The 22,310-nt window shown below is 49.3% G+C and overlaps 2 protein-coding genes across 3 annotated transcripts in view; one reads left to right on the top strand and one right to left on the bottom strand.

Moving 5' to 3' along the window:
* Window positions 1-13,823, top strand: part of FANCA (FA complementation group A) — a gene marked incomplete at both ends in the record, with an annotated part of 38,097 nt that extends 24,274 nt beyond the window's left edge. Inside the window, 18 exons of one of the 2 annotated variants that reach the window (XM_082489354.1) lie at window positions 622-821; window positions 1,273-1,369; window positions 1,609-1,785; window positions 2,777-2,850; window positions 3,315-3,443; window positions 3,931-3,997; window positions 4,245-4,411; window positions 5,012-5,117; window positions 6,268-6,327; window positions 6,713-6,817; window positions 7,525-7,637; window positions 8,854-8,995; window positions 10,375-10,437; window positions 11,579-11,684; window positions 12,085-12,160; window positions 12,560-12,716; window positions 13,120-13,209; window positions 13,716-13,823. In XM_082489354.1, the coding sequence (XP_082345480.1) occupies window positions 622-821; window positions 1,273-1,369; window positions 1,609-1,785; window positions 2,777-2,850; window positions 3,315-3,443; window positions 3,931-3,997; window positions 4,245-4,411; window positions 5,012-5,117; window positions 6,268-6,327; window positions 6,713-6,817; window positions 7,525-7,637; window positions 8,854-8,995; window positions 10,375-10,437; window positions 11,579-11,684; window positions 12,085-12,160; window positions 12,560-12,716; window positions 13,120-13,209; window positions 13,716-13,823 (2,037 nt within the window). Of the gene's footprint in view, window positions 1-621; window positions 822-1,272; window positions 1,370-1,608; window positions 1,786-2,776; window positions 2,851-3,314; window positions 3,444-3,930; window positions 3,998-4,244; window positions 4,412-5,011; window positions 5,118-6,267; window positions 6,328-6,712; window positions 6,818-7,524; window positions 7,638-8,853; window positions 8,996-10,374; window positions 10,438-11,578; window positions 11,685-12,084; window positions 12,161-12,559; window positions 12,717-13,116; window positions 13,210-13,715 lie in introns of both variants that reach the window. The other variant, XM_082489353.1, reaches the window with a different exon arrangement.
* A 113-nt stretch (window positions 13,824-13,936) lies between these two features.
* Window positions 13,937-22,284, bottom strand: ZNF276 (zinc finger protein 276; the record flags this gene model as incomplete). Its single annotated transcript, XM_082489325.1, has 11 exons — window positions 13,937-14,713; window positions 15,138-15,237; window positions 15,511-15,628; window positions 16,070-16,145; window positions 16,223-16,333; window positions 16,749-16,829; window positions 18,050-18,128; window positions 19,131-19,628; window positions 20,205-20,257; window positions 20,372-20,681; window positions 22,083-22,284. 11 exons carry the CDS (start codon window positions 22,282-22,284, stop codon window positions 14,428-14,430), a joined length of 1,914 nt encoding a protein of 637 aa, XP_082345451.1. The 3' UTR covers window positions 13,937-14,427.
* Window positions 22,285-22,310: the final 26 nt, after the last annotated feature.

The raw sequence follows: 22,310 nt of genomic DNA, 5'->3' as shown, positions 1-22,310 counted from the left end.
ATGTTTTCCTACAGAACTGCTACTCTAGTAGATTAATGCATTCTGAGATGTATTTTAACAGGAGCTAAAATAAGCAAGCTTATGAACAGAGCCAAAAGAATACCGTAGAATGCTTAATTCCCAAGCTTCCATGTTGAATATTTGAGTTATACACCCTTTTTAAACATAAAAGAAAGACCCCCAAATCTGGGATGCAGCAGTGCATGGTTTTCTTCTAAAGAACTGTTGGTTTTATTTCCTTTACCCTGTGATATTGCAAGGGTGAAATTAAAAGGCTGATAGACTAGATCAGCTGTCGTAGAAGCTAAAAAGCCTTGAGGGTCTCAAATTCTAGGCTGAATATACAGCTCGTTGCTTCAGGTTACTGTGTTACAGAAACATACAAATTTTGCTGTGGGTTGACCAAAAATAGCTGTACGATTTCAAGGAAGGAAGAACATGTTTGATGTAACTGGTGTCTCTGATCTGCTAAATTGATATCGCTGCACTAATTAGTCAATGGGCAGCAGCAGTGTTCTGCTAACTGATTCATTCTGGGTTATTTTTTTTTTCTGAGAAAAGTTGTTTTATTACAAATGAAATGTGTCTCTCTTCAGTTCTTTACTTATGCTTGCTTTGCAGGGTCCTTCACTAAACAGTGCACACATTTTAGGACTAGCAGCTTTTGTGATCCACTTAAGTGAATCCAGAGCTTTAATTCCTGAAGTGGAAGCCAATTTTGGGATTTCTCATCCTGTACCCAAAAAGGTCCTTTCCATTTCTGAGTACTGGAACGCCTTGCTAGCGTGCAGGACGGAAGCGTCGTTTGCCTTCTGCATGAGGTGAGATCACAAATCCACCACCACGTCCTCGCTTCCCCAGGTGATGGGTTTAGGTTTGCCACAGGAGGGGCGCTGGTAAAGCTCCTGTGCTCCTGCAGAGTATTTCCAGAGCATCTGTAGATGTTTGTGCTTCACAGAGGCGCTACACAGAGAAACAGGTTGATGGTGGTCCCATGTGAAATAGCGTCCTGATTGTACTGCCTGCTAGAGAAAGGACTGACTGGATGCTGTCACAGGTTTTAGTTTAGTCTCTGGTTATGAAATTTGTGCCATTAACGTACTTGGGGTTGGGAGCACATAAATAGGAGTGGTCCCAAAAGCAAATAGGTTTGGAACGTGTTGGTTAAAAGCATTTTTAACACTCAGTCTTTGTTTTGACTTTGGACTTTGACTGGGAAAAGACACGATTGAATCAACCAGATAACGGAGTTCTTTCTTTTTTCTCTATCAGGTTTTGCACTGCAGCAGCGTCTTATCTCATGTGCAAGTTTCCAGCCTATACTCATGAAGATTTGTGTGCCATGCTTCCTCCTGGCCTTGTTAAAAAGGTAAAAGGAAAAACGTTTTGCTATTACTTATGAGAAAGATCAGTCTCAGTTCAATTTTCTGCTGCAGACTCCTGTGCATCTGTAACTTGTACAAAGAAAACTATATAAAAATGCATCTTTGTACCCTCCCATCTTACCATCTTGTGTATTTGCTTGTTTGGCAGCTTCACACAACCAGAGGTTGCACTGGGCCTTTTTTTGTGGTGGAAGTGTGCAGGGGTTTTATGCCTTTGTTTTAGCTGCAGTACATCGTGCCACGGCTGTGCTTGGAAGCTCGGGGAATCCTGTGTGAGGAGGGTAATACTGACCTCATCTGGAGTTCGCTGTCATGCCCCTCTCTAAACTACAGAAGAGCCAGTCTCTCTTTGTGGAAGCAAGCACGCTTTCAAGAGCTGTTGAAGGAAAAAGCATTCCAGGTATAAATCTTTTCTGTGACTTAAGTTCGCACTGTAATCTCTTTTTTCACATCTGCCCTTTGCAATTTCCTTATTGGTGATAAAAAGGTTCTTGTAAAAACTTAATGCCTGGAAAGCTGGTCAGACAGTTGGAAGATGTCATGCGCACTAGGTTATGTGCTTAATGTTATTTGTAGATTTTGACGATGATGATAAGGTAGAAATAGAAAACTAGAGGTAAAACTTTTGTGTCCTATTTGTTGCTAAAACAAAGCTTGACAAGATAAACCTTAACAGTAAGAAAATGATCAGGAAATGTAGAGAAAAGACCTGTCCATAGCCTTGGCTTCCTACTGTGTACTGTATCTGAAGTGATAGTGAATCAAATAGCTGAAAATACTTGCTTTTTTTGGAGCTTTGTCTAAATGTCAGTGTTCTCCTCAACCACCTGTGTAGCTTGGGTTGTTTTGCTCTGCCTTGCTATGAAGTGGGTTAACATCTCAGATATTCTCTTTATATCATTTGTGCAATGTATCTGATTTGACAGGATTTCTTTTTTTAACCTAGTTCATACAAAACCAGTTCCTCTTTGTGCAGAGGAGTTTGTCATGTTACTAGAATGACTCCTTGTGCTTGGCTAGCTTGATGTACAAGGCTAAAATACTTTTGTGTTATAACCTTTCTTTGATGCTTATACCAGTCTGCCTGACTATAGGGCTTTGTTTATTTTAGCATTTATTTCTAATAACATACATTCATTCTGGTATCTAGGCTTTAAGAAGATGAGCATGTTTGGAAATATCAAAGGGGTGGGTGTGTGTGTGTGGCTGTGTGCGAGAGATGCTTTGTAGGCTTATTTTCAGTACGTTTTTGAATGCTATTTCTTAATCTGCACTGGATTGTGTTTGAGTGTGGGTGAAGGTGGGTTTTATGTTGGGAAGAAGATGGCTGTTCTGCACAAGTTACTTGCCTTGCTGGTCTGCCCTTTTACCTAAATCGTTGCTTTTCCCAGTTGTCTTTCAGAGAGTGGCTGCTGTTGGAGCTGGAAGTGTACCCTGAAAAGGATATTCTCTCTGCTTCAGAAAGGTAAGTGCAGGGAGGCTCTGTTGAAAAGGGAAATAGTTCCAGAGTCTTTCCCACACAAATAAAGAAAAAGCATTGAAGATCAGGAAGTTAACAACAAAAGTAAATAAACAAGCTTCAGTGGGACACCAGTGCCTATGAACTACTATGGTTTGTCCAGAGTTCAAGCAGTGCTAGAATGAGCCGTGTGTTTTAACTGCAGGAAGTTCACCAGATAACCTCTGGCCTGCATATGGAGTCCTTCCAATAACTTTTCTCAAAAAACCCTCCCCATTTCTGGAAGCAAGAGATGGCTGACATCAGGACATGTGGTATCTGGTGCATGGCTCTTCTTAAATCTGCACTTATGTGGGTGCTTGTATCTGTCATTCCGCTTCACTTGGTGCGTGAACTTCCTTTTATTTTAAGGGAAGGCACCATTAAAACACTCTGATAGATTTTCTGTCTTCTCATTTTCAACATTGCAGACAGGATTTCCATTATTGGGCCATCTACCAACGGTATCTTCCAGCGCCTTCTGCTTCTGGTGGCTGCAACGGAGACCTGGAGAAGGCATGTGGCATTATTATCAATACCATTCTGGATTCCTCACAAAGGTATTCTGTATCATGACTTGCATTTCTGCAGAAGCAATGGTTCTGCTAATGACCTTGCCAGCTCGGATTTGTGAGGTTGTGCCTTACATGGGGCTGTGGAAGTGGTTCCTTTCTCACAGGTCAGGCTGGCAGTGAAAGCTGGGAGGTGGCTCTGTGTGACTCACCAGTCTTTGCATAAGAATCTTGCTTTAGGTGACAGAGGTCTGGGGTGGAAGTCACAGATAGTCCCTAGTCTGTCTGTCTTTTTTTAAGTTGAATTTGTATTCAGATTTGTTTGGCCAGACAAGCATCAGTGCCCCTGAGGAAGTGGCTGAGGCTGGAAAATAAGGAGGGAGGGTTAGAGGAGAGTTGCTTTCTCACCTACAGCTTATTTAAGGAACATTAATGTTAGAGCTTTATGTTCATCTGAAGCCATTTGACTTTATTTGAATTGCATTGCCCTCCTGGGCTAACAGGGTTAGTTACCTGGTGCGTCTCTTAATTTCAGGTTGGACCTGGGTAGCTGTGGCCAATCGAAGACGTCAGTCAGTCCCGATATTCTCTGCAAGCTGCAGGTGATTTCAGACTGATGCATATCTGTACATGCAATCCTTGAATTTGACCACTCAAAGTATTTCCTAATACCTCGGTGTATGTAAGGCAGATGTTCAGGTCTCAGATGCGAGCAGCGGCATGGAGATTGAGAGAGATTTTTCTTATTGATCTCTTTGTATGACTTCAGAGAAACATAGAGGGTTTGAATGCAAACTAGTGTGTAGTCCTGACAAACGCTGTTTCCTCCCTGTCCCCCTCCCTGTTTAGGAGATGGTACTGGAGCTGCGGTGTAGGCGAAAGCTGCTTTCTAGCTGTGGTGATGCCCAGAGACACCTCCTGTTTGAAATTCTCCAGGAAAGACTGAAGGACAGAAAACAGAGCTCTGCTTTGGGTGAGCAGTTAAGGAGGCAGCAGGAGCTGCTGCTGCACAGAAGGTAAATGCAGATGTGCACAGCTGGGAATACCTTGAACAAAACTGCTGTTCAAAGCAATTATGGTGTGTACCTGCGCGGTTGGGAAGCCTCCCCTGTGATTCCACTGCAAGTGAAGATGACACTATATGTCACGGTAACCATTGTGCAAGAGAGATTTATTCCCTGGTACCCACATGACTTGGTTGCGTTGCAGTGTGTGCCATATTGGGCTATGAGTTGCCCTTCCCAGTAGACTGGATTTCAAAGACTACACATCTTCATGGACTCTTTACAGCTGGCGACACTCTTAATGCCACCACTTGTGTTAACTATTGTTAAATTACTCTATTTGCTGCTGTAATCTAGGTGCACATTTCCATTTTTAAGCCACTGATAGTATCTTTGAAAGTGGTGTGTGTGTGTGTGTGTGTGAAATGCCGGTTCTTTTCTGGGCAACTGGAAAAATTCCTGGTGCAGTTTCTGTCAACGTGTTTGAGATCCCTCACATTTGACAGACTGTCAAACTGCTCTGAATATTAAAGGCACATGCCCAAAGAGTGTGGAGTCTGATTCTCTTCTTGATGGTAACCTCAATTTTGTTTTTATTCTTCCCTGCCTAAGGATTCTGGTAGGGCTCCCTGCATCTGCTCTGATCATGACATGTCGAAAAGGAAAGAAAACAATGTTGGACTGTGAAGACTTTTTTCATTTTGTAAACTCAGAGCTGGTATGTGTCATTAGCCAAATGATAATTTCTTGTTGGTAAATGCTGTAGATAAATACCTTAAACTTGGGTTTAGGACAGGAGTTAAAATGCAGCCAAACTTGAGACAAACTTGGCTTATATCAGTGTTGGGAGGTTCAACTCATTATGCTTGAGACTTTCTGGCTCCTAGGTCTGCAGAGGTCATCTCAGCACTGTCTGAATGAACTTTTGGGTTCATTCATTTGCAATTGTGGTGGCATTTTACGCTGCTGAGAGAGAATCCTTGGGAAATAGTGTAGGCAAAAGTGGGGTGGAGCCAGCCAGCATGTCAGTGGCTGGAGCTGGGTGTGCTCAGTCCAGGGCTAAAATCACCGCGGGTGATCAGAGTAGCCTGGTAGTGGCTTGGCTGGTTCTTGAGCAGTAGGAGTGTTCTTCTCAGTCACGTTGTTCATGACAATGTATGTCTCTGGTGCACACACAGGTGCAGCAGCCTTGGGGGTGCTCTCTCTTGTGTGGATACGTCATCCTTTTTGCCACCTGCTCTTCATTTATTGACAGTGGGTTAGAGAAAAGCCTGGAGGCCTAGAAGTAGGGGACTGAACATGAGCTCTTCTCTGATTCCTCTGTCATATCAGGGTGTTCAACTAATTTTCTGTGCGTAGAGTGAGATTCTGCTCATCCTCCTGTCTTATGTACGCTAGCGAAACGTTCAGAAACATCTCTGCAGCTTCCTGGGGGCAGATCAGTTGACTTGCAGGTCCCTCAGAGCATTGTTTTGTGCTCTGAGGATAGCTATTATTTCTATTTATTCATCCTGACTGATGCAGCCCTTTCAAGCCTTCCTGCACTGTTGTATTAGGCACAGCCAGAAACCTCCATTCATTCCAAGACTGTTAAACTGCTTCTGCCATCCACAGCATGTGGTAAGCAGCACTGTCTGATTTGCTTTCTAGTGCTGGGTCCGTAAAGCCCTGCCTAGGCATTGGTGTTGCTTTGTGTAGAAATGAAGTTTCTGCATTCTGAACTGATACTCAGGATCTCGCATGATGAATTTGTGCTATGAGTCCTGTTGTGCCAGACACACAAAATGTTCAAAGAATATCATAATTCAAAAGGGAAAGAATGATTTTTATATATATATATTTTTTTTTCTCTCCTTGTCTTCCTATAGAAAAATGTCTGTTCCAGAGGGTATGCGCTCTCTTACGACATCACTGCTCACTTCTTCCGGGTAACTCCTACTTTTGTCATTCTGCTCTATTGTTTGTGCTAGCCTGAGTAGGTGTTTCTTTAGCGGGATACCTGACTATATGCTATTCTTAGCAAAGAGATGTGCCACTTCTACCCTTGTTTTGAGACTCGTTGGTGTAAATTCCAAAAAGAGCAGTGCTAATTCAGGAAAGTGAAGTACCAGGAGGAAGTAGTGATAAAACTTAATTTTAATACAGTACAGCAAAGCTGATGGGGGAAGGAGAAGCTGTTGGGCACATGTTTCTTTTGATGGGCCATGCTGACCCCTACAGTTATCTTTGATTAGTTTATACATGACTTGGTGAGGTACTTCAAAGCAACAAAGACACATGTGTGTTATCATCTTGTAATTTATCCTCTTCCAGGGCCTGCTTAATGCCAGCTTGGACTGTGAGGAATCAGCAGAAGGGGTCAATGATGTTCTAAGAGCATGTCAAACCAAATGTCCCATTGTGCTTTTCTCCGCAGCGGTAATAGTTCATATTTTGTCTTAAGAGTGCTAGAGGAGAATTCAGTATCAGTTCAGAGCATTTGTTTTAAACTTCATTTAATGTAAACTGTGAAGTGTGAGGGTAGTAATTCTTAATGCCTTTGGAAAATTGCAGAGTGTTTTAGTACACTTGATATTGCTGCATGCCCAGGGTGAGGCATGCAGCCTTGGTTTTGGAGTGCCAGTATCGAAATGGAACAGAGGCTGTTTAAGAGTAAGAAGTTGGGAGACTTGTCTTGGTTTCAGATGCACTATGGATGGTGCTGGTTCTTACATGCCAAGCAACCATAAAGTCCATAAAGCACAGATTTTTCTCATTCCTGTGCATAACTCTTCATGTGTTGTTTTACATGGGGATACATGTTTTTGTTGCATGTGATAAGCACGTACATCACCTTTGTGGAACAGCTGAGTTTTGAGCTCCTTTACAGAGTGAGCAGAGGTCCTGCTAGAGGGCTTTCAGGGCACCGTGGTATGAACAGGGTTACAAATGATCCTCTTTGCATTTCCAGGATGCGGAACTTCTCACGTTTATTATGTGTGTGTATAACTTGGACTTCTTCATTGGGGGGGGAGGGAATCCTTTCTCGCTTTCTCGGAGTACCTGGCTGAGATAGTGTGCATACCTGCCTGCAGACAACTACTAAATACACCACTAATGCTGCTGACTTCGATCTTTTTTCCTAGCTTTGGTGGCTGAGGCTTGAGCCAGTACTTTGCTCCCAGTGGAAGAGACTTTTTGGGGCTCCACTTGCAGAAGAACTGGAAAGACTGAGGGAATGGCACTCCTCAGCTACCAGGTGTGTATGAGGAACTGAGCGTGGATCTGCAGGCAGGAGAACCTGCTTTTTGAGGGATCAGCGCCCAAGAGGCCGGTTCTCTGAGGCAGGCTGGGTTTCAGCAGGCAGTATGAAATGCTAATGTGGACTGAGGCTTGTAGGACAGCTATATACAGATTCCTTTGTAAGTTTAAACTCAAAAATGGGTCATTATAATTATTTAGTCTGGCCTTTGTTGTAATATGGGTCAGAGTGTTTCACCATAAGGAAAAGGGAATCTTTTTAGAGGAGACTGGAAGGCAGTCCTTGTTAGACAAACACTGGAAATAGCCTTTAGCACAGTGTTGACTCATTCACTCAAGCCGCCGCACCCTTTGCTCCCTGGATTTGGTGAATCTCTGGTTTCCTGAAGCTACTGACTGCTGCTCTGATGCATGCTTCCTTCTTTACCTGTCGTTACACTGTCTGTCCAGCATCCTGCAACTTTTCTCCAAAACCAGGGCATTTACACAGAATCACACAGAATCATGTGGGTTTGAAGGAACCTATGGAGATCATCTAGTCCAATGCCCCTGCTGGAGTAGGTTCATATAGAGCGGGTTGCACAGGATGGCGTCCAGGTGGGTTTGGAATGTCTCCAGAGCGGGAGACTCCACCACCTCTCTGGGCAGTCTGTTCCAGTGCTCTGCCACCCTCAAAGAAAAGAAGTTCCTCCTCATGTTAAGGTGGAACTTCCTGTGTTCAAGTTTGTGCCCGTTACCTCTTGTCCTATCACTGGGCACCATTGAAAAAAGACTGGTCCCATGCTCCTGACACCCTCCCTTTAGGTATTTATAAGCATTGATAAGATCCCCTCTCAGTCTTCTCCAGACTAAAAAGACCCAAGTCCCTCAGCCTTTCTTTTTCTTAGTATAAGAATCTCCTTGCAGATTATTGCAGGTAATAATCACATGCTTCTGAAGTAGAGTATACAGTTAACTATCTGTACAACCTCTGAGAAAAGAGATTTGGAAATGCTGCTGTATGTTTCTAGACTTTTAAAATCTTTTTTTAAAACTGTCTCCATGTAGCATCCAACTGCAGGGGAAAAAATTGGAGAGAAGAATTTTTTTTTTTTGGTCCCAGTCACAAATTTACACGCTTTGCCCCAGCCCCTGATTTCCTTCTTATTCACAGATGTGACTTTTTTTCTTTTTTTTTCCTCCCAAAACCATGACATGCTGGTTTTGTTTTCTAGCTTCCTTTCTTCAGGAATGGTTTTCCCTCTCTCTGGCCCTCCTTGGATTTCGGCTGCCTTCCTCCATTGTACTGTTCAACAGCAGTCACCACATGGACGAGAGAGAAATGCACTGAAGAGGCTGGGGACTGACAAAGAGCAGGCAAGACGATGCATTTTAAATGTCTGCTCTTCCTTACACTTGAAAACTAGAAGTAGAATGTCTTTAACTGAGAAACGGTTGTCCTGAGGTACAGCTGTATCCCTGGTAAACCCTGTTGTGAAATCTTGCTGGTGGCTAGTTGATGATAAAATGTAGCTGTAAATTACCAGTTGCTAAATACTTATCCTAGAGGCAAAGTTGTTCCAAACTTAAATTTTTAACTGAGATACTGGCTCCTCTGTGAAGTCAGGGAGGACTATTAAACAGCTGCTCTAAAAACTGAAGCTGGAGAGGGCGCTGCAGAGATTGAGAGCTCAATCCATGGCATGCCAGGATTACCTCTCCCTCTGACAAAGGAGTAGCGCCTGTGGATTTTAGCTCAGGCAACTTGGCTGGGAGGTTAAGGAGATGCAGAAAGTTTGTGAAACAGGCAGGAGTGCAGGCATTTTAAGGACTCTGGGAAGACATGCTGGGAATCCCAGGAACAGACCTCCTGAGGGTTTTACCAAGTGTTCCAGGAAATGCCTCCTATGTTTTGCCGTGCTCAGTGCCCTCCATGCATGGGAATTCTTCGAAGTGCTCTGCTGAGGAGGAAGCCGGGCTGCTGCCCAGTAGTTCTGTCTGTTACCTTCCAGGGGATAGTCGGAACCAGTGCACAGTATGGGGAGTGTCCCTGTACTGACAGGTACGCAGGTATTCACAGGTAAATAGTGTTGAAGCGGAACTTGTGTCTCTTTACTTTTATTGCTCCCGGCAGCAGTTACGGTAGCAGCTCCTCTTGCTATGGGATTGACTCCACTGTTTATACTGGTCTAGAGCCAAAAGCTGCTAGTCAGAAACTGGTGTCACTGAGTTGATATGAGCATTTAGTACATGTGGAATAACAGCGGCTTTCATCTCAAAAATCTGCCTTGAGATAGGAAGAGGATGCCAGGAAGGGATGTGGTAAGCGATTAACAAGTGTATGTCAGGGCAGGATTACAACGCACTTGCTGAGGTGGGAGGCTGTGCAGCATCTGCTGGTGGCATGTGGACTAACATTAGCTCTCCTCCAGGTTTATATCCATGGTAGCTCCCTCAGTTTTGCCTGTATTTGGGAGTTGTTGTCATCTGTTGTCTGATTTGCTGACTGCAGCAAGCCTTGCTTCGAGAACAGTGAATTTAGTGTGGAATTTACCCTTAGAAGCAATGAACGATGTCAGGCTGCAGTCTGTCTTTTTCAAACACACTGCCTTTACCTGGAAGGAACAGCAGTACTTGTAGTTCATCCGGGTCCATGCTGGGAATGTACTCGGTGAAATGTTATTTCCTGATTGGAAAGCACAAGTTTTGAGTCACCACCAGAGATATAACTAACAGGCAGTCTCTTTTCCTTGCAGCTTCTTGTGTCTCTGCTGTTCTTCTCACTCATGGATGTCATCTCAGCAAAAATAGCACCAAAGGTAAATTCAGCCCTGAGGGAATTCTCATGACACTAAATGTGTCTGATCTGCTTGGTTTGCTGCCTAAAAATGCTTTGTACTAGTACTGTGAATGCTGGTAGCTTGTTCTGCCAGAAGGAAGGGATCAGCAACATCCCAGACAGAGCCTGCTGAAAGCCCTTCTGTTCTGATCAGATTAAACCTGTATTTTCCTCTAACTGACGTTATCTGCCCTTTCGCTGGCAGCTTTTATTTCTCTTCCTGAATGACTTACTATTTTCAGTTCCCTGCTCAGACTTTACGCCTCCCAGGTAGTGCAGGAACCTCGTATCTCTGTCTTGGCTTTTGTGTAGCATTTCACATTTGTTAGATGATGTTTTTCCCCAGGCTGGAAATGTTCATGTTATTTCACAGGAGAAGTTGTCCCCAACACGGAGGAACATTGGTTTCCAAATTATTTAATGCTATTAAATGAAGGAGCAAAGATGACAAGTTTCTTCCAGCAGCTGTCTGCCCTAAGCATCCTCCCGCCTGTGAATGCTTGTTTCTGTCCCTTTGCTATCTTCTCAGCTTTGAAGTGCAGCCATTTGTGTAGTCACCTAACAGATTGGATCGGGGAGCAGATTCAAGTTCAAAATAATCATTTGGTCTCATAGTCTGTCTTTGGGAGAGCATGGAGGAAGAGTCATAGAGGGAAGAAACATCTTAAGCAACGCAGATCTGGGAGATTATTCCAAGTAAAATGAGTAATGCAAAAAAAAAAAAAACCCAAACCAATCCCAAGACATGCTGTCACTAGAAAGGTTAGAGGTGGGAAAAAAAACCTGCTCCGGGGATCTTCAGTGCAGAATGTGCAGTGGCTCTGTGCTGAGCACTACGGGGAATTGGGCTTGTGATGAGCTGGGTGCTTGTTGATACTGCTTCCCCCTCTCTCACAAATCATTCTTGGGGCCTAGTTTGGTGCTGAAGGCACTGCGTTACTCCTGTGCCTGATTGCCCAGAGGGAATCCAGGCTGCCAGGCAAGGGGAAAGGCTTGCACTAAATTCTTAAGGGTCCCTTAACAGAGCACTTCTTGTACATCATCTCTTCTGTGGGGTTCCTTTCTGCTTTCATGCAACTAAAGCCTAAGACAAACTAGACCTGTCCTTTATTGACACCCAGGAAGGAGTGGATTTTCAGATGTCTCTGGAATGGTCCCTGGAGATCTTGCAATGCCTGGAAGAGAGAGGCATGTCCTGGCCACTTCTCTTCCATTCAGCAGAGAAAGGTGAGCGAGTCCTGCCTCCAAGGGGTGGGAAAGCAAGGTTCAGTGCTGGGTAGGCATGCCCCATCTCTTTGATTAACAAGTGTAGCTGTAGGAAGGAACTGGTAGCCCTTTGTAAGCAGCATGAAAAACACTTGCTTGAGTAAAAGCTGAGAAGAACATCCTGCTTCTACCCTACAGTATGGTGACCCAGCTGATGATCAGGAACAACTGAAACTCAGTATTGTTCCCTCTGGTAGAGAAAGGGTCAGAGGGGACAGTGTCCTCTCAGGGGTCCCCACACCCAAGTACTAATGTTTATTGTGGGTGGGAAGGAAACTCTGCAGGCCCCGTGCTGCTGTAAAAGTATGCAAGGTGGTGTGAGGACCACTAAAGATGCTGAGTGTTTCTCTGGCTATTGTAGACCCTAGAAAATACGGTGTCCTGCGCAGCGCAGCCTCGGACCGTCACATCCGGCTCCTGCCTCTTGCATTCTACAGGTAAGGTCCTGCTGGGCTCAGATGGGAGGTGTTTGTGAGGGGCACATGGCTGATGGTTTGCATGTATGGCAGCTGGTGTGGCAATAATTGAACTGCTGACCTGTAGGTGAGCTGAGCCCTGACCTTAGCTCTGCAGGAGTGAATACTTGATCATGGCAGGGTTGCTATTTAAGAGCCCCGTATCTTTTGCTAGAACTTTCCCTTTGGCTTTGTGCTCCAAACAGCAGTGTCCCTGGCTGCTTTCCTGCTCCTGACAGTGAGTGGGGTGGCCCTGCATACAATGGGACTTGTAAAATGGACAGTGGCAAGAGCACCAGCTGTGTTTGCCTTGTGTCTTTCTGCGTTTTGAGTCTACCATGGAACCAGTGCTAACCAGACATGGTATGTGATCTCCTCTAGCCTCACTCCTTGCTTTCACCAAGAGCTGCTCACCAGAGAGCCGACCTTCCTCTACGTGGCGCTCGATTTGTACATCCAGCTGCTTCAGCTCTTTGTGGAAGGGAAAGACCTGCCACAGTCTGATCAAGCGGGGCAAAGCCCAGACCCTGCAGAGCATGTGAGTGAAGCTTGGCCTCTCTTTTTTTTTTTCCCCCTCTTGTAACTGTGAATCCTGTTCTTTATCCCTTCCCCTGCCACTTGCAGTAGCCTTCTTGTTCCCACCCTCCTGTACAAAGCAGGGGTAGCGTGTCTGGCTGCCTTTGCAGGCATTCACCTTGGGGACTGAGAAGCTGCTGGTGCTGCTGTCCCACTGCTGCCTGAAACCTAAGATGCCTCACTACTCCTGTACAAAACCTCAGGGTGAATGTAGTCACTGATCGAGTGATCTGTGTAACCTGTGAATAGCCCCTCGGTGCAGCGTAGTGGTTCCTGTTTCACTTTTGGAGGCAGGGACCGAGAGCTGAAAGTGACATTGCCCTTAGCCTTGATTGGCCATGTCTCTTCTCTGTGTTCTCCAGGGGGAACCCTTGGAGGTGATCTCCATGGCCCGGCAGTTCCTGCTTGGTGCGATCCCGCGATGCCCTGCCCAATGCTGTGGAAACATACAACCGGTACGTTGAGATTTTTTCCTCTTCCCACAGTGCGTGAAAGCTGGGAGCGCTGCTTCTCCCTGTGTAGCCTTTCTTGGGCACTGATCCTGTACTGGTGCTGCCTGCTCAACCCCTGACACACACTGCATTTCTGTAAGACATTTGGGAGTGGTGGAGGACACCTGCTGCTCAATCACTGCTATAGCCACATCCTCCCTCTCCCAGGCTGCAGGCTCCATCTTTCTCCACAACATTAAACACTGCCCTCGTGCTGTCTCGGTCCCCCTGCTTGCTTAATGCTTGGTCTTGGGGGAAATATCAAGCACAGCTAAGTGGCAAGTGTTGGGAACTTCCCACAAGCACTACATTGTCAGCCAGGAAGCACTGTTATTTCTGTGTGAGTCAGCAACAGCCTCCCTCTCCTCTACCTCTGCTTTGCCAAGAAGCAGCAAATGATCTGGTGTTGCTGTAAACTCACTTTGAGGCAGCACAAGTAGGTCTCATACTGGCTGTTGCCCTCTCCCCAGCTACTGGCCACATGTGAAGAACTTGACCCAGAGCTGGGAGCCACCCTCCTGCACTTCTCGAGGCCTGCTGTGGCCATGGAGCTGGACGAAGAGCTGGTCCTCTTCTGAGTGACGGGCAAGGCAGCAGGCAGGCACCAGCACGGCAAGCTGAGCAGAACACCCCCACTACAGACGAAGGAACAGATAAGGTGCTGCCTTTCTCACCAGTGCAGTTTCTTTCAAATTACTTTGTAAATAATTTATTACAAGCATAACCATGAAGCTCTTGTTACAATAAAAAGTAGGTTACAAATTTCAGTTTAGACTTGCTTTGGGAATCATATTTTTTTTTTCTTCAAAACGTCTGTTTAAAGTTGTTCCACTGTCCTATGTACCCTTACAGCCACCTGAGGGCACTTCTGTACAGGCAGCAGCTTGTGCAGGCAGGGAACAGTTGTGGCCAACTCTGTTTCTACAACTGTGTGCATGGGAAGAAGGGGGACCACGAAGGGGTGCTGCCGAACATCCATTCCCCTGGGATTAGACAGACTCTTAGTACAACACTGCTGAATTGGACGTGAGCATGGAGAATCACAGCATGATAACAAGCTTTTTCTGAGCAAGCTGAAGCTAATTCCACTGAGTTCTTTGGGAGACTAAAACGTAGATTAAAAATCTCCACTCTGCCATATGGTTTCTAAAGGGCTGGACTGGGAAAGCATCCCCGTCCCCCTCAGGTGGGCTCCTGCTGTGCAGTCACTTCTGGCTTTACTGCCTGGCTTTCTGAAGTCCCTGAAGTATTTAGGAGGAGAATGGGCTCTGGCTCCAGTGGCTTGGCTTTGTCCTGAGTCTGGGTCAGAGGATGCACCATGGACATGTGGACGTTAAGGTTATGGGCCTTCTCGAAGCGCTTCCCACACTGGTCGCAGGCAAACTCCAGCTCCGTCTCAGCTTTGTGTTTGGTCATGTGGTACTTGAGCGATGCTCGCTGTCTGCACTGGAAACCACAGATTTCGCACCTGCCAGACAAAGCAAGGGCTTAGAACTGAGCTTGAAACCACAGCTGTGGCGTTTGCTCTTCATTACGAAGAATAAGCCCACGAGAAGATGACTGCAGCCTCAGAGCTGCTCACTCATAGTGTCTCCTACAACTACCCTGGTCACGCAACACAATTCTCCTCCTCAGGCCTGCAGCTCATTGCTGGTAGCTAAGCATTCACCTGCTGAACACCGAAGGGCAACAGGAATAGAAGGAGGCATAAGACTTGCTCAGCAATGTAGATGAACATTTAAAGTGATTCAGCCAAGACACTACCAGCTATAGACAGGGTTTGTATCACAGAATGACTCTGTGCTAAGGACAGCAGCTGAGAGCTCAGCAGGACTTCATTTTCCCTTCTATCCCTTTTCTTAGCTATAAATGGATGGTTGGTGTACACTTACTGGAGGGGCTTTGCTCCTGAGTGCCGCATCTGATGGACTGAGAGGTGTTTGCGTTGCTTAAAGGTCTGCCCACATTCATCACAGATATAATTACGTACCTCTGCAGTGGAAAAAAGGAGAGTGTCATCAATTCTGCTGATTTCTTAGTACATGAAATGCATACACACAGCTGCCCACACTTACTGGTGGAGTCTGTATTCCTCCCCCTGCCTCACATCCCCCGCATGATGGCTTGTTACAGGTTTACAGACAAGGCAAACAGTTCTACACCCCGCAAAGAGTCTTGATGCAGCACCGACAAGCCTTGTGCAATGCATCATTGGGTGTTTGTAACACTCGTTGCCCAGTGTGAGCAGAGCTGGCCAAGACACACCTGTATGAATGAGTTTCACGTGACGCTGTAGGTACCGGTCAATCATGAACACCTTGTTGCAGCCAGGATGAGGACAGGGCCTCTCCCGAACCTCTTCATGATGCTCTTTGATGTGTTTCTGTAAAGAAAGGACACAACTTCATCTAGTGGAGATCAGGGCTTCATTGCCCCCAGTGAAAAATGGGGATCCCCCAATAAATGAGACCCCCATCTTGGCAGGCTCGCACATCAGCGCTGTTTCACTGTGAAAAAACAGAGACTCGCATCCAAATCTATCCCTGGCAGCAGGGGCTTTAACAGGACACAGCAGAGCTTGTTCCAAGGGCTGCTGCCAAGCCAGCAGCAGACTTCCAGAACAGGAGGAGCACGCAGAGCCAAAGCAGCTCCTGTTGCTTTTGGAAGCGCAGAAAAAGGCCTCTGTCTGCTTCATTTAGTCACTTGTCACCTCCTGTGGAGCTAGGCAGTGAATTCTAGCTGTCACAGATCCTCTCCTCATATGGAAACCGCTCTTTAACACTCAAAGCTACAGGTTCGGGACAGGAGCAAACCCTGAACTCACCTTCATGCCATCTGCCCCTCTGTAGACAGCCGTGCATCCCTGGTAAGGACACTTGTAAATGGTAGGCAGCTCCTCCCTGCAAAGCAGAGGCCTGCCGTCAGCCAGTGTGCCGAGCGCAGGGGTGCTGCCCGGCCACTGCCTGCTCCTTATTACCTTTCACATTTGATTTTTTTTTTCCAGCCTGGCTTAGGCCCTGGCTTCTTCCTTATTTTGGGTTCTTCCGCCTTCTTTGCTTCTTTGCTGTCGCTTTTCTTGCTAGAAACCCTCCAAAAAGCAACAAGGAAGAAGGACAGGGGTTTAATACTTGATGTTGGGTTTAGTCCTCCCACCTAATTGTCCCTGAGTGTTACACCTGGTCTGACAGCTTCACCTGATGCTTGACCCAGCAAAGCAGGAGCACGTGTACATCAAGTACATGTGAGCCAAGCTGCAACACTTAGTGCTAGGCCTGGGGAAGAGGAAAATGGTCCAACCTCAACCTGATGGGGAGCTTGGAGAACACAGGTGCTGGGGCAGCGCTGTGACCTCCAGGCAGGGACATGGAGGGAACTGAGGCCATAAAGGAAAGCAATCGTGTTGGCCCAGCTGAGTTCAGCCTGGCACAAGCACAGGGGAGGTGGGCACCAGCCCTCCCGCTCGTCCACAGAGCGCTCTGCTAACCACACAGTAAGCCCCTTACTTCTTTTCGGGGTAAGGCTCAAAGGAGTCATCTGAAGACTGCATGTTTCTCTTCTCATTTTCATCATCGCTCAAGAAGTCCCTGAGAGAGAGAAGATGCCCTTTACTGACACAGCACCAGACTGGCACTTCAGCATCAGTGTCTGAGGCAGCAGCAATATGTGTTCATCCTTCCCAGTGTATCCATCTCCCCGAGGCTCCGTGTGTTCTCCTCCCCTGTAATCTCCCCAAGCAAATACAGCCCCGGTGAACACAGCAAATAGCAAAATCAGGTCCTTTTAGGACTAGATCTCTGTAAGAATAATTGAACCACTGTCAGGAGAACAAAAAATGGTTGTTACTGCAAAGATCTATTCATTGTTGAGGATGTTGCCGCTGCTTTCTATACTATGAAAAGAAATTTTGTAGATCACGAATGGAATATAATTGCCTGGCGCGGGTTAATTAAGCTGCAGGTCATTCTGTATTTCCTCATATGTAGTGGCCACATAGGTTTTGTTCTTTTTTTCCTTTTAAATCCTAAGCTATACAAGAAGCAATTAATTCTGAAGCCAGGAGACAGGCAATAAGTTGTTGTGGCACTTTTAATGTGACAGCTGCCAGATTTAGCTGACACACTGAAATAAGTCTCGGCCATTTGGTACTTTAGACTCAGAATGACTGGACTCAATTATCAGTTATTTACAAGCCTCACTTTAAATACCTAAGCTTGAAGGATTTAGCCAAATCTTTGATCATAAAGACTGCTAAGCTGCCAGTGTCCCTCCCGCTCCCGCTTCCCATTTAATTGCTCTCCCTGTGAGCAAAACGGGTGATTTCTCTGAGTGCCACCACTTGCCTGCCTTCCCGCACCAACCGCTCTGCTGGAGTGGCAGCCTGGAGCAGCTACAGAGGGGAATTGGTCTGAAGCTGAGGGGCTGGAGCAGCGGCACCCAGGACCGAGCAAGCCCCCACTGCCCCCTACATGGTTCCCTCCCCAGAGCAGAGGGGGGGGAACGAAACAGGACCGTGTTTGCTGGAAGCAGCCAACAAACACAAAGGGCACACGTGGTGCAAACACACACACGCCACTGTGCAACACCCCCCGCCCTGCAGCAGAGGCAGCAAGGAGGGGAGATCATTCAGCGCGTCAGCGGTGTGAGCTTCATCACAGCCACTGCAGAGCCACCGCTCTACAACCTCCGAAGCCAGTTCCAAGGGGCCTCGAGGGCCAGGTCACTCGTGGAGAAAGCTCTCCAAAGTGGGTCATTTCATACTCGCAAAGAAGACATTAAGGCTATTTTAAACCCACTCTTCTCTCACCCCTCAGAAAGGTCACTGAACTCGTCTTTTACCCGCTCATCCGACGTTGCAGACAGAACCTGCTTCCCACTCAACTGTCCTAGGGAATGAAGGAGAACACGGTGCGTTACAAGGAAAAGCAGCAAAAACAAGCCAGCGGAGACAGCTGCCGAGAAGGAACCAACCACTCCAGGTTCATTCAGTGTGACTCATACCATGTGAAAATATGGGCTACACAACAAGTTAATGATTATTTAGACCAAAATCCCTGTCTCGTGTGCTTGGAGACCCGTCTCCTGGCACTCCAGGGACGGGAGAACCTTTACCCTGGAGTTCCCACAAGCATCTTTTGGTTTCCCCCCATGACACCTCCTCCGCAACTGACAGACTCATCCCCAAGTGAGTCCCAGCTGCCCTTCCTCTTTCTGGCAGCGGACATCTCCCATGGCTGTCAGAGCTAAACACAGCCTGACTTCTGTAACTCAACAATCATGTTAATGCCTCTCTTCTGGAAGTGGCGTTTGGGGGAGTTCAGCAGTAACTCAGCCCGCAAGCAAGCCCACCCGGCAACTTTCCTTTGTGGACAGAAGGGGCTCTTGCTCTTCAGAATCACCTGCAGCCACAGTGGGGTGAGGGAAACCCCTCCTTGCTGTAATACAGACGGGTTTTGGATTAAGCAGAAAGAAACATCTGGCAAACGTGCTGCTGGAGAACCAGTGACTGTTCTGCACTGCTCGACAGGCACATGTCCCCTGGCAAGAGCAAGGGGGATCTCGCCAGCCAGGCGCAGCCTGCTAAGGAATGGCCAAGTCTCACCCCTCCATCAGAGGTGGAAATAGCGCACAGGATGAGGAGACCGGCTCTTTTTGTGTGACGCAGTTGGCTGAACACATGCTCCCCTTTCCCTTCAGCGAGGCTCAGCATCCCCGATCAGAGGTGATTCTCTGGGCAACCCACACTCCCCAGCCAGGGTCTGTGTCCTTCCTGAGGAGCAGTGGTGTCTGAGGAGGGGGCCAAGCCCCGCCATCGCTCCCTGGGCCCACTCTCCAGCTCTTTGCCCTTCCCAGAGACCTGCAGGGAGATCAGAAGGCAAATCCCTTACCTGTGGCGCTGCTCAGCGGTGACACGGGCTGCGGCAGGTCTTTCTCCTGTAAGGAGGCCGTGCTGTCCAGTTGTGAGTGAGATGAATCCCTGTTCTGCGGCGGCTCATTTTCCACGTTCAGTGGCACCGATGTGGTCCCTTTGTTTGCAGGTTGCTGGCAAGGACTTGTCCTTACTGGTGCATGCTGGGGTTTGGGAGCAGAAACAGCCTCGGCATTGTCTGCTCCTGCCCCGTTGTCAGTCAAGTGCTGTGCCGTGCTCTTGTTCCACTCCCGTTTGACAGACAAGGCGTTGTCAACAAGCACCGTGCTACAGTCCGAATCCGTATCCATGACGTAGTCGTGCCCATCCCCGCAGCCCCAGACGGCGCGGATGATGCCGCAGTACTCGGAGGAAAGCACGCTCTGCAGGCTGGGCACCGACGCGCAGCTCCCGGCGTGTGTGTGTGCCCATGTCACCAGGCTGTGCAGGCACTGGGGGCTGGAGGTGATCAGGTCAACTGTGGGAGGGGAGAGGCAGAAGGCGCAGAGTCAGTCCCCTGGGCCAGCGAAGGACACAGCCAGCCAAATGGAGGGACAGGGAGGGACCTGCTTCCTCCCCAGGGAGGGGACAGGGCTGCGGACCTGCTCCTGCACTGCACTTCTGCATCAGAAGGCAGGTGGGAGACACCCTGAAGGCACTGCACCCAGATGGATTGGGGCAGAGGCAGTCCCATCAACTGCCAATATCTTTAATTTTACAGCTGAAAGTGCATTTTACAGCTGAAAGTGTATTTCCGATTGCCCCCAGTGTCTGACAGCAGCTGGAGCAGGCCTGGCACTGCCACCCAAGCCCGCTCTGCCTGCTCTTCATACCCCCCACGTGAACCTGCACTCTGCTCGGGGAGGCCGGTGCCAGTGAGGATCCTCCTGGGGAGGGAGGGAGGGAGGAAGGGGAACCGTAACCAGCCAGAGCAGAGCCAAGGGATGCAGGAACCACCCTGCTGTCTGGTTGTTCCTCGACACCCATAAAACCCAGCCCTTCACTGATGGTATCACAGAAAGAAAAGGAAAGAGCTCCAGGAGCAGGCACTCACCCAGGCAGGAGGCACCTCCTTCTGCACCCGGCTGGGCCTGGGCTGTGCCACTCCTGCAAAAGCCAGAACAGCACAGTGGGGTCTCGGGGGTTACGGAGGGACCACGCGCCAACAGACAGCAACTTACTACTCCCAATAACTCCCGGAAAGGAAGAAACTCAACGTACTTTCCTTTTGACTTCACATGGCCCGTGGGAGATGCGTTCACCCTCTGGATAAACGTCCTGAGGATGCTGCGGCATTTGTAGAACTGGGCATGGCATTTCTTGCAGACGAACTGGGGGAGCGCAGGGTCCTGCCGCACTGCCACGCCGACCAGCCGCTGGAAGTCGGTGAAGAAAACCTGATCCACGCGGCGCTGCTTCTCGGAGTTCTCCCCCATCACAGGCACCTTCCCAAAAGCATTGCGCAAGCTCCTGGAGGAGAACTTCCCGTGGCAGAGGCGACAATACCCGGTGCTCAGGGCTCTGCCAATTCCTGCCAGAGAAGGATTGAACACAGCTGCTGGGTGTCTGCTGCAAGAGTGCGGCAGATGGCTATGGCCTGAAGGATCCAGCGTGATGGAAGATGTTCCCTTCATCCAGGCCGTCTCCAAAGCCCCAGCTTCAGCACAAGTACAGAAAAGCCAGGTAGGAAGAGAGAGACCTTCCCTGTGACCCTCCCCTGCAGATCAGGGCACCGCTCCACAACCGACTGACCCTAAAATCAGCCTTTCTGGCCCGACTGCCCCTGCAGAAGAACCTCCTCCCAGCTGTGGCGTTCTCAGGGCTCGCTCACATGAATTTGTGCTTTTGCCAACACTGTCCCTTGGCTTAAGCAGTTCTTCTCCCTCCCCAGTGTTTATCTCCAAAGTATTTATAGCTGGCGGTCGCGTCCCTCAGCCGCTGCGAGCCTGAGCTGCCCCAGCTCTCGCAGCCCCATTTGAGAAGCGCCGATTCTCAGCCGCCCTGGCGTAGGGCAGGGAGCTGGGGACATGGAGCTGCTGCAGCTCCGAGCGGGGAGCGAGGCCGACATGGAGCAGCAGGGTAGGATGCAAACCATCGCTCCCGCTTCACCGACTCTCCCACCCGGCTGCCTCCGTCCCCATTCCATGGCATCCCTTCTGCCCGGAGCACGGCTCCATCGCTCCGCTGGGCCCTCACTGCCTGCCAGCACGGGGAAAACTCCCTGACGCAGCCGCTGCCCGGCCCTGATGCAGCCCAGCTGCGCCCCGAACCCCCCCATCCGCCCGCCCCGGGGATGGACAGGGAGCAGGGTCCTGCCTGCAGCCCCCCAGCCATCGCCGAGGCCTTCAGAGCCATTCGGGGTCCCGTTGCACACCGGGGACCGGTGGGGACAGCCTGCAGTCCCCCCCTCCCCCGGGGGAGGGGACAGCAGCGGGGAACGGCAGCAGTTTGTCTTGAGACACCCAACTTTGTACCGTTTAACGGCCAAACTTATCTCAGCCACACCGGCAGCGCAGCCTTCGGCTATCGGCCGCCTCCAAACCGGGACCGGACACCGGCAGAGCCCCCGAGGACAGAGGGAGGGGGAGCTCCCGTCCGCTCCCCCCGCGTCGTACTGCCGAACTCCCCCCGGTTACCTCCCTATTACCGACACCGTGAGCCCCAGCTCTTTAGAGGTGAAGCCCCTCCACGCAAACCGGCAAATCCAGGCCCCGCGGGCTCGGAGCCCCGGGAACGGGGGTCTGCTCCCCGGCTGAGGCGAGAGCCCCCCGGGCGGCGGCGGGGCCCGGCCGTGCCGGCCCTCACGCCCGCCGGGACCCACGCGCCCACCCGCGGCCTCTCCCGGTGGCCGGCGGGCCCCCGGGGCTTCACTGGGCCTGCCCGCCTCCCCCGCGGGGCTGCGCCCCGGGCCCGGCCTCCCCCCGGGCCTCACCTGCCTCCGGGGCCCCGCCGAGAGCGGCGGGCCGTTCCCAGGCGGCCGCCGCCGGGGCCCACCCCGCGGGGGGTTCGGGCCGCGCCGCCGCCGCCGTCTCGGTCCCGCGGGCCGCCGTGCCGGGCCGCCGTCGAGGCTCGGGGGACGTCGTGCCGGGACCGCCCGCGGCCGCCAGGAACCGGCCGCGCCGATCGCGCTTCATCGCCGCCGCCGCCGCCGCCGCGGGCC

The sequence above is a fragment of the Vanellus vanellus genome, assembly GCF_965231255.1.
Source record: "Vanellus vanellus genome assembly, chromosome: 12".
Taxonomy (NCBI): domain Eukaryota; kingdom Metazoa; phylum Chordata; class Aves; order Charadriiformes; family Charadriidae; genus Vanellus; species Vanellus vanellus.
Note: the sequence above shows the minus strand (reverse complement) of the source record. Positions and strands in the feature narration are given on the sequence as shown.